Source organism: Pristiophorus japonicus, chromosome 5 (genome assembly GCF_044704955.1).
Source record: "Pristiophorus japonicus isolate sPriJap1 chromosome 5, sPriJap1.hap1, whole genome shotgun sequence".
Lineage (NCBI taxonomy): Eukaryota > Metazoa > Chordata > Chondrichthyes > Pristiophoridae > Pristiophorus > Pristiophorus japonicus.
Genome location: NC_091981.1, coordinates 242,321,432 through 242,343,030, shown reverse-complemented (window position 1 = coordinate 242,343,030; position 21,599 = coordinate 242,321,432). Strand labels below are relative to the sequence as shown.

Below are 21,599 nucleotides of genomic sequence, written 5' to 3'. Positions count from 1 at the left end.
AAAACCAAGTAGAATATAGTGACATACCCACCGCCTAGGACCTAAGAAAATTGTGTTTTTCTCTTTTCATCTCAAGCCTTTCTGGGCCATAAAACATTCACAGCCTTGGGCTAGGAAGGGAACTTGCACTCGAGTCTCGTGCACCAGCCATTAGAATACCCCAGCAACCTTGGGTGTGTCAGTTTTATTCCTCCATACTAAAATCAAGGATGATTTGCTTCAACAAAAATGTTGCAGGCAGTGACTGATTCATAACTACTTGTTTGCTGAAATGTGCCTAATCTTTGTACAAAAATGTGAAGTAACTTTTTTCTCTACCTTCAGACGAAACACTCCCTACAAAACGTTAGAGCCTGTTAAACCACCTGTTGTTCCCAACGATTACATGACTAGTCCTGCTCGGAGTGTGGCTGCAAACCAGCAAAGCCCTATTAGAACAGCATCACTGAACCAGAGGCCGAGAACGCACAGGTACGAATGTTTTTTCTGTGATCAGTGACTCACCTTTAACTTTGAAATTACATTTTGTCAGGGTCAGGATAATTGAAGCTGTATCTGCTCTTAAACTATTTTTATATTGATACTGCTTGTAGCCCTGGCTCCCAACAAGTAGATCTTGCGCATCTAGTAACAAATCCAAAGCAAACTTGCCTGATTTTCCAATGCTGGTGAAGGAAGCACTTTTTTTTTTGCCAGAACTTGATGGTTGCTGACTTCAAAAAATTCAAGCTTGTTTTGAGTTAGTCCAGTATGAATGAAGCATTTGTTTGCTTGTTTTTCCCTCCAGTGATCTTGTTGCTGGGTGGTGTTAAATTACATGTACTCTTTCCCTTTGAAGGTAATTGAAGTTCTGCATTGGCAATTGCACCAGAATGATGCTAACTTCCTGTGTGACAAAATGTATATGAAGCGAGAGTTTTAAAACACTAGCTGATCTGTATGTGTCACTCTAATTTAATGTGGGGAAGGGGGTGTTCAGGAATTCAATAGATGCTAAAATCAAAAGTGATAACTTTTGAATTGTGGAATATATATATTTTTTTCATATATTATATCTATGTCCTCCCTCTTTTCTACCCCCCCTTGTTTGAAAACTCCCATTCCTTTTTCCTTAAAGTATCGTCTCACACTTGTCCAAATTATATTGCATCTGCCACCTGTTTGTCTTCCTAAAGTCTCTTGGTCATCGTCACTATTTAGCAAACTTCCTTTTGTCATCAGCAAATTTTGAGGTTGGGTTCACTGAGCCCAAGTCGAAATCATTTGTACATACATACACCACTTCCAATCCTTCCGCAATCCGATTAGCATCCATTGACTTTAACTCTGTTTCTTGTCTATCAACCAACTTTCTATCTATCCAACGTCTTTTGAGATACCTTATTGAATGCCTTCTGAAAATCCTTACCGTTATCCTATTTTCAAAAAAAATTAACTTTGCCAAACATGACTTGCCTTTAATAAATCAGTGCTAACTTACTTTAATTATCCCATATATTTCTAAAAACTCACCAATTGTATTATGGATACTGGGTTTGGTCACATTAGTTAAACCTCCACCAAATAAAAATTGACGAGACCAAAGCCAGAAGCTTTTGAGTCCATACTGCTGTTTCCCTCAACTTAGTGTTTCTCCATCTTAGCTACTTGCTCAGCCTAAACTGAAGTGTGTGACCTCTGCATTCTGTTTGCTCTTGAGCTATGGTTCAAATCTACATGCAGTCCATTGCCAACACCACCCATTTCAACCCCTGCAATATCACCAGCCTCCATTCCTAGCTTCCCCTGATGGTGCAGCCAAAATAGAAAACCAGGGCTATTGTGGACACAATACAGCTACTATATTTGGTAATGTACTACAGTACTTCATATTCTGTCCCTCTGCTCTCCCTTCCAAAGGTTCTTTGGTACAGCATATAATTGAACATCAAATTCCATTATACTATATTAGTAAAATAAATACCATTTTGCTGAGGATATGTAGCTTAACTGTGTGCAAATGGTCAGTACCTGATTATAGCAGGTCTAGCTGTTAGTGTCTATTGATTCAGTGTATGTAGGTCCTAGACAGGGCTGTTCAAGGCTATGTTTTTTTTAAACTAAGTCACCAGAAGGATGTATCCATCAGTCTCCATGCTGCATGCCATTCAAATGTGTCTCACTTTAGCCCTGAGAGTTTTATTTGTTCTTGGGTTGGCATTTTGCAGTGTAAAAATGATGGCATTTCATGATTGAAAAATGTTTTCCAAAGTTGAATTGCATCCCTGGTTTAAGCATCGTGAGCAAGAGCTGGTGGTGGTTGGGGGCACCCATAGCTCAAATAATCCCATTTGTGACTACTGATGTGTGTTTTTCAATGGAAAACTAGAAACACTTTCTTGCCTTTCAGAGCATTGACAAAACAGAACAAATGTTTGTTGCATTGAGTTCTTAATAATCATGAACTCTCAATGCAAAACTAACCATAATTTTAGTCTCATTTAATTATCAGAAGAATAATGGGTATGGGATTAAGTAATGCACCAGTGTATAGTATTTCTCTGAAGCTAGGGCTAAGGTGTCTTTTCTGACCATTAAGAAGCAATATGCACGATTCTAGTTGCAATTAATTTATGAATATTGATTTCATCATTTCCTGTGTTCACTGTCTTTTGTTCATTTTGTCCACCTGTGTTGTGCTGTAACTTGATTTTGTTCACGTTTTCCCAGTAGTTTCAAATTGCTCTTTTAGATGTTCCCTTAAAGATCACACATTTACATATTGCATTATTACATCTCTCGTGCTTTGAAATAGTCACTGTTGCATTACAGCAACCATCTTGCATAGACTTAATCCTGCAAATAACAATAAAATTAATAACCAGTTGATCTGTTTTGCTAATAGTTGCAGGGGAAACATTGGCTAGGACACCAGACCAATCTGCTCTTCAGAAATTTGCATGGGATTTTTAATGTCCATTAGAATAGGAAGTTGAAGCTTTGGTTTAAATTCTCATCCAAAGAATGGCACCTGACAATGCAGCATTCCCTCAATATTGCATTTAAATGTCAGCCTGGATTATGTGTTCAAGTCCTGGAGTGGGATGTGACCGTAGATGTTTGTGCCTCTGACCGATTTTCACCCTTTTGCTTTGATTTGCTTGTTATAATGCTCTTAATTTAAAACTGCCTGTATAGCAACCATTCTCAAATCAGCTCTAATATTTGCTGATCAATTTGCCATCTTGCACTGCCTGGCTGGAACTCCATCTCCTGTCCAGGAAGAACATGGTAGGATGAATATCGGGAAATGTTAATTTTTCAGAACCAATCTAGTGAAATAGCCAATTAGTGATTTACAGCACTTATCAAATGTGATGCATAAATGAGATACAGTAATAATTCTCTCACTATAGCATATAGTTGCACACATTGGAATTTTGACACTTGGTGACAGCTGTGCCATATTGAGTTGAGGGGAAGAGAAAAGGTAATACAATCTGCTGTACTCTAAATTTAGCTTTCTTTATTTCGCTTGTAACCTTCTGGAAGCCACATGCGTCTCGGCAGTTCAGTAATTTCTTCGGTGAATGGCAGGTTGTTGGTGTATCATGACAAATTACAATCTGTAAAGGATTTCTTCACAGGTGAATTTGAATACGTTTCTGTCTCTGTATCGAAGACCAAATCCTCAATTGTGATATTTTTCTTGATCCTCTTGTGTGTCCACCCCCCCCCCCCCCCCCCCCCCCCCCAATTTTTTTTTAGTAAACTTAGCCAAGCGGTCATGCCAGGAAGCACCTTGGTTGAATCTCATCTGTGCTGAGTTTGCTGGTCTGAGCCAGACAGGAAGGCGCACTGATTGGCCTCTGCACCCCTCTTTTACAGAGGATAAAAATGGCCAGTGTCCTGCTTCTGATTCATATCCAGCACCCATTGCTTGAAATGCACATGTGCATGTTGAGGACAGGATTGGCCTTAACTGTTAATGCCTCTGTGGTTGAATAGCCAGCTCAGACTCAGAGGCGTGCATGTGAATCTGGACAAAATTACTGCAGTCCTTTATTAAACTCTGACCTAGCAAAGAGTCATTGCTTTTGGAATAGGCACAGGGAAAATTGCAGTTTTATCTGATTATTTTTCATATTTTTCCTTAGTGGGAGCAGTGGAGGAAGCGGAAGCCGAGAAAATAGTGGGAGCAGCAGTATAGGCATTCCTATTGCTGTGCCTACGCCCTCACCACCCACACTTTTGCCAGGTCTGTTAACTTCTAATGCTTTATGAATTTGTTAATGGTTGCTGCTTAAGAATCTGTTAAAGTTGTTTAAGTCTTTGAGAATTCAATTCCCTGTATTTTTTTAAATGAAGCTTTTTAATACTGCAACTACAAAAATATGGAAATGCTGACTTGTGATAATTTGCATTAAAATATTCAGGAAAAGGTAAGCTGAGAATTCCTAACACGTCAAGTCAGATTGTAACTGCAGAGAACAGTCCAGGAGATCGCAACTAACATTTGCGATGATAGCATCTCCACTTCCTTGATACTCGGCAGGTCATGTCACTGGTACCATGGATATGCACAGTACAGTGCACATGTCTGGTCTTCAAGTTTCTGTTCTGTGGATTACCCTTGACTTGTATTAAAATAAGGCTGAAATGTAGACTACTTGTCCACTGCCAAGTTCTTGCTGGGAAAAAGGCACAAGTCCAACTGAGAATGGAGTTTAATGGTTCAATATCTGAATGTTGCTCTTCCATTTGTTTTGTTTGGATTTTCAGAAGGTGCACCCTCTGTATTTGGCAAAGTATCTGAGTTGGTGGAATAGATTGTGCTACTTTATTGAAAGACAAAACAATGGATTAGTGGCATTGGGATTCAACAACATTTCCATGTGAAACAAGATGTGCTAGTGAATACAGCAGGATTTGCATGGTCCTTCCTGTAAAATATAATGTATAGTAGCTGGGCTTCTTTAGATGCAATATAGATCTGAAATCAGTGGGTAAATGATGCAGAGATGTAGAAATTTCCCGATGTTGAAAGAAAAACAGTTGCTTGTTCAGATCCCCATATTTTGCAATATTATAACGTAAAGCTGTTGTGTTCAAGGTCAAACCGGGATTGTAAGATATGCCCATCTGTGTCCCCATTTTCTGTGTGCACCATTTTCTCAGTTACCAAATGATACCTGCACCACCTGCCACTCCCAGATGATATGATATGACACATATACTTGCTGTCATCTTACACTAGCCAGTGTTATAATTTTCTTTACTGGCATCACATTTTCTTATTTCTTGTTAAATTTAAAATTTATAAATTACTACCAGGTAAATTGTTATAATTGCAATTTGATTTTTTTTTTGTTAGCATCATATTCTGTCCCTGCTGGAGCCCCTTCCCTGCCACCACCACCCCCTCCACTGCCAGTGGGCAGTTTCATAGGTGAGACTGGCTCTTGCTTGGAACTATTCACGCATTTGTCCTTTCATTCACAGCTGACTCATAATGGATGTGGAAAAATTGTGTTGATTTGCAGTGGGTTACAAATGCTAAAACCTTGGTGGAATGATTTTGGGTTATAAGGAACTGTTGTAGGCCGAAGTACTTTTAATCCACATTGGTGTCTTTTTGAAGTAGGATTACCACTAGGTCAGGGCTGAAGAGCTGTCTAGGAATGTCTAAAATTATAAAATGTAAACCAATCAACAAAAGCTTGGTATATTTTTGTTTTATCTGGCCAGTTTTATTTCCCTCGAGTGTTGACTTCTTGCTGAAGAATGGTTTCACAGGTCTTCCTTTGGTACCTTGCCTGAGAGGCCATTGTTAATACATTTATTTATAATTCTAGGCAATGTTTTGAACATGGGAAATCTCAAACCTGAGCTGAATTTTGTCGTTAACCAATGTCCACATGCCAATTTGATTTTTTTTTTTCTCTTGGTATCTTCATGCCCTCACCTTTCCCATCCACAAAAAAAGCCCAAGGGCACTGATGCCGAGTTCCCTACAGATCCTCTAGCTGAGATCAACTAACTTGTACAGACTGGGAATTGAACCTGCAACCTTTCAGGTGTGCATAAATCAACTAACTAAGCTAGTGATTTAAAAAAAAATTCACCTTCCTTCCCAGCCCCACTTCTGCCTTTCATGTCCTCTGGCATTAAGATTTAACAATTTTTTTTTTGCCAATAAAAAAATATGAATCTCTCGTCTTCCTGTTTGATTTTGGAACTTTTTGGTCAACCACTGAATTGTAGGGGGGGGGTGGGTAGTAGTAGAGAGAAGAGGATAGTATTTTCTGTCAAATCAGTTTCTGAAGAATTTCCTCGTTGTGACACTGACATGGATCAAAGCCACTTGAGGCCTCCGATTATAAATGCATATATACTTTTAAAGGATTATTCATTTGACGTTGAAGCTTATCAATCCTTCGTCTAAATAATTTGAATTTAAAAACAAGTTTATATGCTCTTATAATGTATATAAAGCTTCTACTAATTTTACTGGCTTAATGCTATCACCTCATTATTGTTTGCTGTTGGTATTGGTGGTGGTGTAGTAAGAATTTGATGTATTATTTTGATTCTCTGCATGCCTATAAAACCGTCCTGATTCAACAGGAAATAGGACATCTCTTGTATTCTCGTGGAAAGTATGGTTAAAGAATGGCTACACTGGATATAATTTGAATGTCGTTTTTTGATTTTCCTAAAAATGGTAAGATGAACAGGAGCTGTGACCGAATGGAAGAAGGAGCTTTTCCTGAGCTGGGAAGCTGCGTCAATTGATTTTAATGAAACTTTCATGAATTTCAGATCTTGCACAAGTACGATAAACTTTTATCGTCTCACTTTTTTTCACTACAGTGGCTGGTTTGAGGATTCATGTTTTCTTCCACTGATCAAGTCTGCCTTTCAGAAATTATGGAATAATGCTCATTTCTTTTTCCTCCCTGCTGTTACTTTTCTTCACGCTTTCAGCTGGCCCTGGTTCGGCTCCTGGCTCCCAGTACAGTACCATGACCAGGCAGATATCTCGGCATAATTCCACCACCTCTACGGCATCTTCAGGGGGCTTCAGGCGAAATCCTTCGGTGACTTCTCAGTTTTCTGTGCAGCCTCATGTTAATGGTGGCCCTCTTTATGCTCAAAATTCAAGTAAGGCTTTATACTTTAATACTGCTTCCAAATATACAACAGTGGTTGTATATTAAGCTAATTGGGACTTGAGATCTCATGCAATGCATTTTTTTGTCGTCTTTATTGTCAGACTCTCTAGGTCAAATTGTGACATAGATTGTGTATTTATTTCTGTGACCTGTGCTGCTCTCCATCTTTCTTCCTGAGCTGCCAGAAATAATTGGAATCCTCGGCAGATTGTTTAAAACCGGACCTAGATATTTTTTAACTCTGCAGCAGCAACTTTCTTTTGAGGGAGAAGCAAATTGCTGTTTAGAATATGTGGGAATGCATTGTGGTTAAAGTGGATTAAAAAAAAAAAGTTAATTAAAAATATATTTGGTCTCCTCGCGTATGAAAAAAAATGGGGAGTATAAGAGTCGCTATGATCAGCTATTTCTCTCAATCATTCGTTTCAGCGAATTAATGTTTCAAACATTCTCTCACCTCCTTCCCACCCCCCCCCCCCCCCCCCAACAAGCTGACTTGTGAAATATTTTAGATGGTTTAGTCAATAGTAGAGTTGAGGTTTCATTTTTCTGCAGGATAAATGCCAAAATGTGTTTAATGTCTGATTTAAGGGTTGTTTTGCGAGACATGCAGGATGCTTGGTAGTCACTGGAGTGGCAGGGGAAGATATCCCAGCAGGGGAAACTGACAGCTGTTCAACGACAGCTAGGTTTTTTAAACATTAGAGGCATGCACATTCTTCATTTGGCTGGATCAGTACAAGAGTACATTTCCAGTATTACGCGTAACAGATGGATTTGCAACTGCCGCAACTTGAAAGGCATTGTGAATTATCACATTCATAATGCATACCCAAAATAATTGCAATATCTGCAAAAAATTGAACAATTTGATTGGTTGTATGGTGCTTTGGCTAATCTGATGGGTCTGACTTGGAGTCAGCAAACCAACCTGTTTAGGTCGAACACCCATATGCCAAATTTGAACTAAGGCTACGAAATCTTGGAATGTGCAAAATCATAAGTGAGCAGTTTGACAGGGCAGCTTCACCATTTGTAATTATGCAAAACATTTTTTTGACATGACTGAATTATTTTTGCAGCCATCTAACTAGTTTTAAGCGATCTGTTAACCATCTGCTTAAAAAATATGACCAGTTATAAGATTGGGAAAAAATTATAATAGCTGGAATTTTTTTTCTGAATGAATATTTGCACTACTTACAGTTTAGTGTTATGGGTAAAGATAAACCATTGAAGTTGTGGTTAAATGGTCAAAATTCTGGTTCCGCTCTGATCATTTCAGATAGTTAAACAACAACCTGCATTTATATAGCGCCTTTAACGTAGTAAACCGTCCCAAGGTAGATTACAGGACATTGTCAAAACTTGACACCACACCACATAAGGAGTTATTAGGACAGATGAGAAGTAGGTTTTAAGGGGCTTCTTAAAAGAAGGAAAAGAGGTGTAGATGTTTTAGGAGGAAATTCCAGAGCTTGGAACCTCAGCAGCTGAAGGCACGGCTGCCAGTTGTGGAGTGATTAAAATTGGGGATGTTCCAAGAGGTTGGAATTGGAGGAGCAGAGATGCCTGAGGTTGGTAGGGCTGTAGGAGGGTACAGAGATTGGGGGGTGGGGGGGGGGGGGAAGCCATGGAGTGATTTGAAAACAAGGTTGAGAATTTTTAAATCGGTATTGCTTAACTGGGAACCAATGTCGGTCAGCGAGCGCAGAGATGATGGGTGAATGGGACTTGGTGAGAGTTAGGATACAAGCAGCAGAGTTTTGGATGACTTTCAGTTTATGGAGTGGAAGATGGGAGTCCAGCCAGGAGTTGGAGTAGTCAAGACTAGAGGTAACAGAGGCATGGATGAGTGTTTCAACAGCAGATGGGCTGAGACAGGGGAAGAGTCAGGTGACGTTACGGAGGTGGAAATAGGAGGTCTTAGTGATGGCACGGATAATTGGTTGGAAGCTCAGTGGATGTCTGACAAGTAGGCTGACGATTTAGACACGGTTGAGGCGTTGAGAGAGGTGGCGGTGAAGTAGAGCTGGGTGTCGTCCGCGTATATATGGAACCTGGCTCTGTAAAGACCGATTTTAAAATAATTGCAATGAAGCCAACACTTTACCAGTAGTTATTCTGGACCATGTTGTGCCTTAGTTTCTTGCAGAAAATGTGGGACTTCAGTGGGGTCCACTGGACCATAAATCAGGAACAGGAACCCTGGTTATTCATCCCATCCCCTCAGTCTAGCCAGGTTGGTGGAAGCTTGTTGAGATCAGCTGATTCCTCCCCAAATGTTGGTTAAATCCGAGGTTTTCTGTCCTATGGATTTATCTGCTAATTTATTTGCTAAGCTAGAAAATAAATTTTTTCTCACAATTCTGATAGTAAATAGGTGTCACAGGTGAAGCATTGTCCTTTTAATTTTCTAACTAAAGCCGATTAAGGAGTCATTGGCCAAATCCCCTGCCGTTTAACCGCAATGTAATAATTCACGTATGAAGAGTGGCTTGTAGATGGTAATTTCATAGTTTCTGAAGAAAGTGAGAGAATTTAACTGAGCATTTTTCTAAATCCTGATTTCACTTGCCCTCGTCCCATTAATTTTGTGGTCCTATGAAGTCTTGCTTACACAATACCTTTTTAAGTACTCGGTGAATCTGTAGCCTGCTCTAATTACATGAAGAACCAAACTACTCGAGGGTTGGAGAAAGAACAGATTATAAGGCAGTACAAGATACTATTGAGGTGATATGCAGTAGCGTCTTTGCTGTGTATTTCTGTGGTTCATTGGAACCAAACCACTATCTTGCTGTGATTATGGAGCAGTATTCTTACTCAAAATGAAGTAAAATCTCGTAATGTGGAGTGGCAGTACTTCACATCGTGTAAAATGAACTGAAATGTTATTGGTTTGTGTGTGTCTGTCTGTCCTTGGTATACATTTCTGCATACCATGCCAGGGTGCATAAGACACCCCATGTCCAGTAGCTGTAACCCTTGGAGATGTGTGCCTCTTTACAGATTTTATATGTTCTGCTTTTCATGCTGTCCTCCATGTGCCCTCAAGAATTCATTGCTGTCTTGCTGGTCTAAGGTGTCAGTTTGTCTTTTAACTTGGCATACACATTTTCTAAGCTTTCTAAACATCAGATACTTAGTTGCTCAATGCTTGCTTTTGGTTAATTAACTGAGGAACCCAGAAATTCATGTACCATTTTGCAGTTACAGTGAAACCTGTATAAACGGCCACCTGCAAAAACAAAGACAGTTATTGAGAAACCCAAAGAACTTCTATGGTAAAATACACAAGAGGCATTTTGAAACTACAGACACTTGAAAATTATGAACTGTGGACACCCTTCAATATACCCAACTCTTACAAATTAAAACAGGACAAAAAACACTGGACATGCAGGTCATTGTGAGATGGCAACAGGTTTTGTGAAAGAAACGGCTTTTGCGGAATGGGGCACTCTTTACCCAGAATCCACAGCAGCAGAGAAACCACTCTGATTGAATGCTTGCACGATGTTTTCTCAGGGATAGAGCCATTTCTCTGATGCTATGGATGCTGGGTAAAGAACTCCCCATTCGACAAAAGCTGTTCAACAAAAACCCCTGCTGCATCGTGCTGACCTGCATGCACTGACCTCATCAGCCTCAAGGGAAACTCATTCAAATGCATGCCAACAGAGAGGCTGCTGTTTCCTGCCCCAGTGAAACATCCATACCCTCTTTTTCAGCCTCTTCCCCCTGATCCTCCCATCAACTTTCCCTCGGCTTCTGATGGTGGATCCCCTTCTTTGAGGAGCTTTGGTTTTGGGGCGTGTAGGTGGATAGTTGTCCTGGGTCTTTGTCTCTGCTGCTCTGTCGTATGATGGACAGGTCTGAGTGTCCCAACTACCAGTCAGTCTTCCTGTACTCACTGCTTAACCAGAAAACTGCAGTTTCATTTTTATACACAAGGTGATCTGTTGTGTTTTCCTTCCCAAAATGCTCTCAGACTTGCTTTTGGAAGCTTCAATATACTGGTACAACCTGTCCTCACATTTCCCCTTTTTTTTGTCCTATGACTGCCCTAATGCTGGTAAGTAGAACTGAGCAATTCAGTTCATTATTGAAGTTACACTCTGCTCCAAGTGAGAGCGGTTTGAAATGAGGCAGGAATTTAGACTGCAGAACAGTGGACAGAGCTGAACACTGGTGTGTGGGAGGGGGATTCTTAGCATTGGTGCTGATAATCTCAACTGCTTTTAAGATTGTGGGGAAAATTTTTACTATACATACAATGAGCATTTTGAAAATAAGGAGACCTGCAAAAACAAAAGTTGATGCCAGTCTGTATTGTCTGTAATTTACAGGTTTCACTGTACTATTTAAAAGCAGGCTTTATTCTTTGAATATCAGCGTCTTGCAAAAGTACCTTTTAGATTTGTGATCCCTGTAACTTTGTGACCTTAAAACACTAAGGATAGCTGTTGGTGTCTTTGAGTGTTTTTAATCAGCATTAACTTACCAACTGAATAAAAAGGAATTCTTTATTTTGGCTGCATTTTCCCAAATCTATTCACAGATTAAAAACATCTACATCAGATGCTGAAGTTGCCATAACGATCAAGTTAACTGATCCTGTGCTCAAAAACTGCAGTTAAAGGAGCTATGATGTTTGAACATATTGAGAATATTCACTTGTCTTATCCCTTTGTTGGGAAATACTTTATTTTTTTTTTAGCTTTAAATTTAGTGTAATTGTCATACATTTATTTTCCCCACAATACTCAACTCTTTATAAAGCCTGTCTATTAATACTCTAAAATCCTCATTGACCAGTATATTAAAAAAATAATGATCAATCCTCTCCATCAGGTAATATGGTTCAGAAAAGCACTGCCATTCTTTCTCCTGATATGCTGCAGCTATGTCATTTAACATGGTCCCGTTCCTCCTATTTCTTTTTGTTGAAATCCTGACTCAATGCGCAGTTCCTCTTCTAACTCAAAACTTCAGAGCTTTTCCTCCTACAATTTTTTTGTTTTACCTAATCTTCACTCTTGAACATGGTCAGCATCCTGTACTATGGACCCTGGCCCTTCACATTGGTTTCTCAAAAACACATTCACCTTGCAAGACCAAATATAGTAGTGACCTTATTTTAATAATTTTGTAAAGTTTTCCTTTCGCATGCTGAACCTCTCCATCTGAATTGTAATGCCCACTATTTGCTGAGTACAGACCAGCACTACTGGTGGACTTGTCCTGCACAGGCCAAATTTTAAGCAACAATTTCTTTGTGCAGGGTTTCCTCTAGCATCTGGAAGTCCTAGGATGTACTTCCCTTCCTTCCTTCCTCCCTCCCACTAACAGAAAGAAGTTCACTGAAATAAGAACTCAAGTCTGTTCTGGTTGAGTCCAATGCTTTAGTTTTCGGACTGTTATAATAATGGATTCTTGAAACAAATCTCGATCAATGGTCACAGTCTGAACAGGATAGCTCATTTTAACTGTTGGTGCTGTGAATTTGTACCCTTTAAATTGTAGGAATATTTGTCTTTGTCCTGGGGAAATTGAGCTTTTTCCTTTTTGTACTTCATCTAAAATTTGTGGTGGGTTAACTTGCTTTCATTAAAATGTTATTGCAGTGGAACCTTATCTACTCTACTAAAGTTACATGTTTGGCTTTTAGTATTGACTTGGGTGGGTGTCAAACCAAATTGCTGTATGATATTTCCAATACAGAATTTGTGATGCTAACTAAAACCTATGTACAATTTCTTAAAAGCTATTCCCAAGGAAACTTTTTATTTCTATACTTGAAAAAATGAGGTTGCACTGCGTCATGAGCAATTGTATGTTCTCCTTCTGCCTCAGCCCATGTGATTGACAGCTGCTTGTGTTTGCCTTTTCCTTTTACCCCTCACCTGTGTTGTTCCAACGTGGCCTATGTTCTTGCCAGCATCCTTAGCTCCACCCCCTCCCCCTATGCCTCAACTGACTCCACAGATACCTCTCACAGGCTTCGTGGCCAGGGTGCAAGAAAACAGTAAGTTCCTATGGCTGAATAGATGCATCCTTTTCTTTTCCCACTTAAGGACAGAGAAGTCTGCATGATTGACATGTTCACATACTTCTGTTCAGGAGATTTCTCTAATGTTGCTGTCCTCTTACAGTGCATCACCAGCTATGTGCTTGCCGCTGAATGTACAGTTGCAGGCACTGACTTTCATCACTAATTGACGTGCAATATTCAGTTCCTGTTAACTTTTTGGCATATTAGTTTTCAAGTCTGGTGTATTTTGGTTCACTGGGTATCTCTGAGCAAACATATTAACATTAAAATAATTATTTGCCAATATTTTTTTAAATCCTCAGTAATCCTAATTGGATTTTTCAAAATATAATTGAAGCTGGATAAACTTGTTCCCTGAATAATATTCAGTTCAACATCTATTTGCATGCATTATATACAGTGGAATCCCCAGTTGACAGTGATAATCTAAATGTAAGTTAAGTATGTAATAATTATTTATAAAACCTGATTTTCAGAAACTATTTTCAGTGACCGTATGGAATTCTAATTAGCATTTTTTTGCTGTGGAAAGCTGATTTAATTAACTGGAGCTTGGCTTTCAGGTGGACTGTTCTGCATATTGCATGTCTAATGAAGACATTTAGTGAAAGCCTGTTACATTTGCCATTCTGTGCATGTTTTCAAAGTGTGAATTAATATAACTCTCCTGTTCATCTTGCTGTCTCGTTTTTGCATTTGTGCAAAGAATGTTTTAAGGTTTTATCTGCATAAAGTTGTGCTGAGTGTTGCTAGTCACCTCAAAGTATTAAAATCTAGGAATGCAAAAGTTGCCACCTGCTGGACACTTGATTGCACACAGTGATTCTTGAACTTCATCCAAATGGTAAGCCATGCATTTACTTGTAGTAACATACTGAATTCTACGAGAAAATGTTGGGAATGATTTTTTGTGAACACTGCTACATTTGGATGAAATTTATCTGAAGATGCTAACATGGTAAAGCTAACAACAATGTCAGATTTTCTTTATTTTTGACATCTCCAGCAAAATTGCCAGCTTTCTTGCAAAAGTAAAGATTTTAAGAATTTATCCAGGAACTTTTGGAACTTATGTACTCCAAATTTTAAATGATAACTTTTAACTTCTAATTGTTTACAGATTCTTAGATGCATTTCCTTATAGCGACTTAGAAATGCAGTGGATTTTTTATTTAAGTTAAAGTACCTTAGTTTCATTGCTGAATTACATTTTTCTTTGAGTTATATAAATTGAACTGATGTACAGATGTAGATTAATCATGCAAAAAAAAAATAATTTGTGTTGTGGTGAATTAATGGTTATAATCCTGACTTTCGGAAGAGGATTTAAATTTCATTGTGCACGGGCTTGCTTTAGTCAATACAGGATAATTTACAATTTAAAGCAATCTTTGAACAAGATTTTTGGTCTTTCTATACACGTTTGAAATAAGATACATCAAATGATTAACTCCCGATTGGGAAGCTTTAGTATTGTAATTTAACGGAGACAGCTTGAAATAAAAGGATCTATGTGCAGAACTTTCAAATCATAGAGATTATGACTAACTTGGCTTAGCATGGTCTGAAACCTCTCAATATATTCTGCCTATCTGTCTGCATGGTTTCTTTTAAAAGCCTGCAATGCAAAATGCATGTGAAATTAATTTTTTGTTCAATTTGGTGAATAATTATTGTGTAAAATCTAAATTTGTTGTCCTTATCAAATTATACTTGATTACACTTTAATAAATTTGCCAACTGTTACAGTTGCTGATAGCCCAACTCCACCACCACCTCCGCCACCAGATGATTTGCCCATGTTTGATGAATCTCCGCCTCCACCTCCCCCACCCCCTGTTGACTATGAGGATGAAGAGGCAGCAGTCGTGCAATACAATGACCCATATGCTGATTCAGACCCTCAATGGGCACCAAAGATTTATCTTGAAAAAGGTAAGAGGTTGACTTTTCTTTTGAGCGAGAGGGAAGAAATGATCCATGTACTTATTATATTTGATTAACCTAATAAAATTTAGACTATAGTTGGGAGAGTGTACATTTTTGATTCAAGGTTGCTATGATGAGGCAAAGAATGCTGAAAACATTTTTATAATTATTTCTAGCAGAGCCATGATACAGGGTTCATTTGCAACCCATCTTCCCATTACATGGATAAGCAGCCTGGAAAGCATATTCCCCTGTAGACCATCATCTGACACAAATTTTCAGGGATGACTGGATAGATGAAGATTATGAAAGGTTATAATGTGAATAGCGATGGGATTATTTCCACTGATTGAGATGGTATTGAGAGGATACAAATTTCAGATAAGAATTAAAAGTGGGGTGGAGGGGTGGTGCTGTTAAGAAAAACATGTCTCGGGTGATTTAGAATATGGGATTCTCTGGCATAACCATTTTTAAAAGGGTGAGGTTAGATTAGTTGGTTTGTGGAGAAAAAAAAAAGTGTAAACTTGAGCTAAATGGTCAGTTTATGTACCATCATTGAGTACATTTGCACACCTTTGGCACTTTTGCCCTTGATAAACTGGGCAATAGAATGGCTTCCAAGGTTGAGACTTCAATCAGCATTCCTCAAAAGGATGGGTGTCACATTAAAAAGCTGGACCAGCAGCATCATGGAAACATAAGGCTGGATTGGATCTGGTCTGAGAATTGCATCAGACTCACCGGGTCTGCTGTGGGCTGTATAAATGAGTATCCTTGATCTAATGGATTCTCCAGCAACCCTGGCTTAAAACAATGAATAAATCTGCATTTTAAACTACTCCATTACTCAAGGGCCAGAGTTATTGGTGACTTTGGGAGACGATTTGACAGCAGAAGAGTGAAACTTTGCTGTTGGTATTTTGTGTAGACTTTTTGGGTTGATTATTGAAGTAAATCAGCATTTTTTGCCATAAACATTGAGGTCTGGCTTAAGTTGCTGTAACTCTTGTGCTGATCCAAATAAAGAGTGTGGTGGATGTTGTATGTGTTCAGAAGATATTTGATGAGGTGCCACTTGAGATGTTTGGAAAATTAAGGCAATTTGTAAGTGAAGGGTAGCCACATAGATGGCTAAGGGACAGAAAGCTAAGGGTAGATATTTTTTGGAGTGTTGGAATATCGCAGAAACTTGTGATACTTCGTGTTTCTATTTATTTAAATGACTTGATTGATACTGAAAATTTGCTCTCAAATTAAGGTTAATGGCAAAAGGTAAAATGCAAAGACTAAAATATTGGTTAGCAGAGTGGGAACATAGGTAGAATGTCCTGTTCATGCATGAGAAATGTGAAATACTTCAGATTTTTTCTACTAAATGTATGTCCTAATGGCTGGATGAACAAATGTAGAGGTGCAGATAAATATTTAAAGATTGGAGTTCAGGTCGAAAAACCATGAAGACTAATGGGATTGTTTTCATGGAGGCATTGAATATAAAAGCAAGGAAGTGATATTCAATTTCTACATTGGTATTGGTAGGGCTACAGTGGAGTATTGAATGCAATTCTGGGGCATCCTATCTTGAAATGACTTGCGAGGCATTGAAAGGGTACAGTAAAGATTTATAATTATGCCATAGATGAGATTGTAGATATGAAGGCTTGAAAAATGTGGGCATTTCTTTTTAAACTGAACAGTAAAGATCAAAGAATCTAATACTTTGAAAATTTAGGAAAGATTTTCAGAAGTATATAGTGAAAAATTGTTTTTGCTGGTTAGCAAATCAGTAACTGGCTCCAGGAGAACAAAGTTAGACATTTTTCACAAAGCCATGAGGACACACAATGCTTGAAGCAGAGATGATGACCATTAAAATGGAAGTGGGTGGGTCTTTGAAAAGAAAGCAATAAAATGATTCAGGGAAAAGATAAGTAAATAGAATTAGGATACATGGCTCCAGTTTATGAAATGGCACTGGGATAATCATGAAGGCGGACTAGTCTTGTGTTCTAATTTTTGAGATTCTATAAACTTACAGAACACTGGTAGCATCTTTTTGATGCAGATGGACTCTGGCATGGAGTATGTAACTCTCATGGTTTGTTCTGTGTGGTTTTGGACTGTATTCAGGTCAGAAATAACAGACTGGTTTTCTCTGCAGCCTCGCCGGGGGTCGGGGGGGGAAGAAGGCTGAGTGGATATCAGCTTTGAGGAGTACTGAAGTTTCTTTATTTCTCTTCTCTCTCTTTCTCCCCCCCCCCCCCCCCCCCACCACCCAGTGTATATTTTAAAATGTTTAATTTTGAAGTTTTCTTGTTTGCTTACATTTTTCTTTATTTTTTGTTTGAGTTTTATGCTTTAATTGTTCCCAGTCTTTAGTTGTTACACTCTTCTCTCCTCCTAAAATGGCAGTTTGGTAAATCTGCACTGATGGCAGCAGCTGTCTGATACCCAAGCCAAGTAACAATTGTTACTGTCCCAAGTCTGAACTGTGGGTGTTGGTAGGCAATTGAACAACATATTTGTCTGATACTGATGCATCCAGTACAAAGGATTCTGATTTCTATTGTATATTTCTCAACAGCTTATTTTAGATGTAAACACAAGAGTCCACCACTAAAGAAGTTACAAGTCTAGCTTGCTTGGGCTGATTCATATTTAAAGATGTTGTACAGTAATGACCACAGCTTTTAAATCTATTATCGCAGTTTTAATAGATTGCTATTGGGTTTAAGATTATTGGTTTTATTATATATATATATATATATATATAATATATAGATAATACAAAATGTTCTCATTTGCTGTGGCTTTTTCTTCCAACAGTTGTGGCAATATATGACTACTCAAAGGATAAAGAAGATGAGTTGTCCTTCATGGAGGGTTCAATCATTTATGTGATAAAGAAGAATGATGATGGCTGGTATGAAGGGGTCATCAATGGAACTACTGGTTTGTTCCCTGGAAATTATGTGGAGCCCATCATGCACTATGCAGATTGAAGCAAACCAGCTGCATCTTCAAGCTCTTTAATCATTGACCAGCCTAAGAATTTGGGGTGTGGGTTAATTGGGGGATGATTTATTCAAGTCTTTCAAGGGTGCCATTATTTTTGAGCTCAGCATGGAAACTGACACAATTAGACTGAAAATACAACAAAGTTCAGACTGGCACAATAAGGGTGAAAGTGCAAGTGCTGGTCAAATTTTCTTAAGACTTATGGTCATTCCTAAATTACAACTAGTGCTTGTTGATAGCATGCATAAAAGTAAACAAATTTATGTATTGTAGCCAATCCATTTTTTAAACCTATAATGCTTCCAATATGTTGTAATTTTCAGTTAATCTGTGAGCACTCACTAAATTGTAATCTCATGAACTGTCACATGAGTCTATAAAGAACATTTATGTGGATGAGGCTTGGGTGTCTTCTAATCAAAGTACATGTTGGTAATTTGTACTTAACAGGTTAAACATTTTATATGGATAAAATTTGCATAATGGAAAAAATCATCTGTAGTCACAAAGTGAACCAAAGTGTAGTCTAGTATGTTGTCAGTTCATTTGTACAGTGGATATTGTCTGGATCATTGGCTTTATTGAATAGTTTACTAACTTAGAATATTAATCCAATTAACACCATATGAATTATTAGCTCTGTTCTAATCTAGATACAGGCAATTCTACTGTACAAAGTCCATTTCTAGAACAGCAGGTTTTGTTTTCAGACACACCTTGTGGCTCAGTCTTGATCAGTTATGCTTTCCTATTTGCTTTGAAAGACAAAAGTATCATTTGTTTCAAGGGGTTATTACTAAATTCCTTATGTATTTGAAACTGCATTTTCTGGCCTGAAAGGCCCCAAACTCATAAAATCAGTGTTCAACTGTGTTTCGCCTGTGTTCGGTTTAATTGTTCTTTGCAATTCATGCTTCAAGTGATGAAGCTAATAAGAAACCAAGGATCTATATGATAATTATATATTGTAAACTAATTTGATATTAAAACAGAGCAGAAATGGGCATATCTTGTCCTGGTACTAAAGGGGATAAGGAAGGCAATAATGCAGTGCCCTGTTTGGAGGCATTCTAAAATTTCTTGCACCACATTTTTCTAATCTTGTTCTAGTAGCAGTGCTCTAGTCTGATTTAACAAAATTATGTACAAAAATGACAGTTAAATTTATTTGCTTTGAGATGTCCACTTTAAAGGGGCACATTGTGGGGGCCATACATTATGTAATACTGAGGCTTTCTTATTAACTTCTGCCTTATGATTGTAAGAAGCTTTAACATTGTGACTTCATTTTCTTCAACCTTTAAAATTGAAAATGCATTTTTAATTTGTATATAACCTGTTAAAATTGTATGTACAGTCTTTTATAATAAATCATTCTCCGTATATAAAAAAACAGTTACTTCACATGGACACCTAATCATTAAGACTTTTTTTTTATAAATTGAGTTGCCATGGGTTGGATCAATAACATTGAAGACAGACCAACAGTATTATCTTTATAGGCTTTATGTACATGATTTGTCCAAAATGTAAACAAAATTCCCACTGATCTGGCTTTCCACTTGGAACTCTGATACTGATTGAAAGTAGTTTTTGTTTGCAGTCTCAATAGCTGCCTGAAGATAAGTGCAGAGAAGCTTTCTCCTCACTTATTCCGAGTTAATACAATTTCTGTAAGTCGAATCAAGGCATCTCTTTCTGGTGAAGGATGCAGCAGAGAGATCTGTCGAATGGCTTCTTGACAGTATTGATGTGCGAGGTAGCATGTTTGCTGAACACCATCACTCTAAATTAAAACATAAGAACCTGTGAGTAGGTCAATTTAACACTTACTAAATGCATTAATCATTTTGTTTTACATCTAGTAATTACATGAACTGAAGTATATAGAAGATTGACCAACCTCCTCCTTCCTGTTGTCAGTGAAGTTTGTTTTCCTACTAGTTAAAGGGGATCTATTCAAGTTGGAGAACTAACCTTAAATTTCTATACCATCCCCATGTCCTTAAACTGTATGGCATCCTAGTGGTCTTTGACTGGCCAAGAGTCAAATCCCACCCTGGAAAGTTGTGAAATTGAATTAAATAAATTTGGTAATGAGCCAGACATAATTGGCGTAACATTGGAGATCTCAACAGTATTATCTTAACATAGTATGTACATGGTTCATCCAAAATATAAACAAATTTCCCACTGATGTTCTGGCTCGTCAACTTGAACCCATAAATTATTCTTCCCAACGTCTGTTGCTTGTTGGGAAAGATATCCCATAGACTTTTCTTCATTTATTAGCTTTCATCCTACTTTATAGCTTCCCTCGTAGCCTCTATTCCTTTTCCCCATCTTGGTTGGTCTATCTTGCCAGTGGCCCAGCAATCCTCAATGTAACCTTGAGCCAAGGTGCAGGAAACCTGCTTGTCATCTACCATCCCATATGTTGAATATCACAAGCTGAGGGAAACTTAGTGGGGTGGGGGAACATCAATGTCCACCAAGCCCAAAAGGACATAGCTGGAAAACTGAACTTGTCAGGTGGTAAAGGGGACCAACACAAGTAACCTACTTTACTTTGATCTTATCTTCTCCAACCAACCAACCTGCCCATGATAATATTGGAAGTGACAATTGCACAGTTCTCTGTTTAGAGTTGTATCTCCACTGTAAGGATACACTTCATGTCTAGTTTAGCAAGGTGAAGTGCTGTCAGCTAGCAGCTGTAACCCCATGGTCCAGGACATGCCTCATTATCACCAAGCCACATGACCAACCCTGGTTCAAAGGGAAATGTAGAAGGGTCTGCCACCAGCACTACCAGGCCTACTTTAATAAAGTATGAACTTAGTGAAACTACTACACAAGGCTACTGCTGCTGGACACCAAAAGCAGCAGGTAATAACCAAAGTTAAGAATCCAACTAATGGATCAAAGCAAAACTCCCTAGCCATCACAATCATTCATTTGTGGTGGATAACTGGACAACTAACATATGTGGGGCTAGTGTCTTCAGCTTGCCAGTGTCCAATTTGTTTCACTAGAATCTGTTGAATGCACTGGACACAAAGGCTGCAGGCCAACAGCACCACTGATGTGTGAAAGAGCAGTGCAGCAAAAATGGCTGCACCCTGGCAGTGTGGAAGATTTCCCAGGTATGTCCTATCCATAAGAAATGACCTCAACTTGATCAAATACCTTACAACCTCCAATCACAACTGATGGAAGGGGGTTATTAAGCAACATCTATTCAATAATGTGCTCATTGATACTAAGTTTGGTTTCCGCCAGAACAGAGCAGTGTGCACGATTGATGCCCCTGGTCTCTATATCCACCCCCTCCAGTACCGTGGAAGTGTGGCTGCCGCATGTATAATTACAGGACAATGATAGTCACTGAGCACTTTTACAAGTATGAACTGATCAGAGAGCCAACATGGATTTGT

At 38.5% G+C, this 21,599-nt stretch overlaps 2 protein-coding genes across 9 annotated transcripts in view; one reads left to right on the top strand and one right to left on the bottom strand.

The window, feature by feature from the left end:
* abi1a (abl-interactor 1a) overlaps positions 1–19,566 on the top strand; it is a 115,923-nt gene extending 96,357 nt beyond the window's left edge. The window contains exons 5-11 of one of the 7 annotated variants that reach the window (XM_070881457.1): positions 325–471; positions 4,137–4,237; positions 5,354–5,428; positions 6,967–7,143; positions 13,099–13,185; positions 14,962–15,147; positions 17,971–19,566. In XM_070881457.1, coding sequence (XP_070737558.1) covers positions 325–471; positions 4,137–4,237; positions 5,354–5,428; positions 6,967–7,143; positions 13,099–13,185; positions 14,962–15,147; positions 17,971–18,146 — 949 coding nt within the window. In that variant the 3' untranslated portion in view covers positions 18,147–19,566. The remainder of the gene's footprint in view (positions 1–324; positions 472–4,136; positions 4,238–5,353; positions 5,429–6,966; positions 7,144–13,098; positions 13,186–14,961; positions 15,148–17,970) is intronic. The other 6 variants (XM_070881458.1, XM_070881461.1, XM_070881459.1 and 3 more) reach the window with 6 other exon arrangements.
* pdss1 (prenyl (decaprenyl) diphosphate synthase, subunit 1) overlaps positions 19,311–21,599 on the bottom strand; it is a 32,885-nt gene continuing 30,596 nt past the window's right edge. Inside the window, exon 11 of one of the 2 annotated variants that reach the window (XM_070881465.1) lies at positions 19,311–19,948. In XM_070881465.1, the coding sequence (XP_070737566.1) occupies positions 19,808–19,948 (141 nt within the window). In that variant the 3' untranslated portion in view covers positions 19,311–19,807. The remainder of the gene's footprint in view (positions 19,949–21,599) is intronic. The other variant, XR_011593389.1, reaches the window with a different exon arrangement.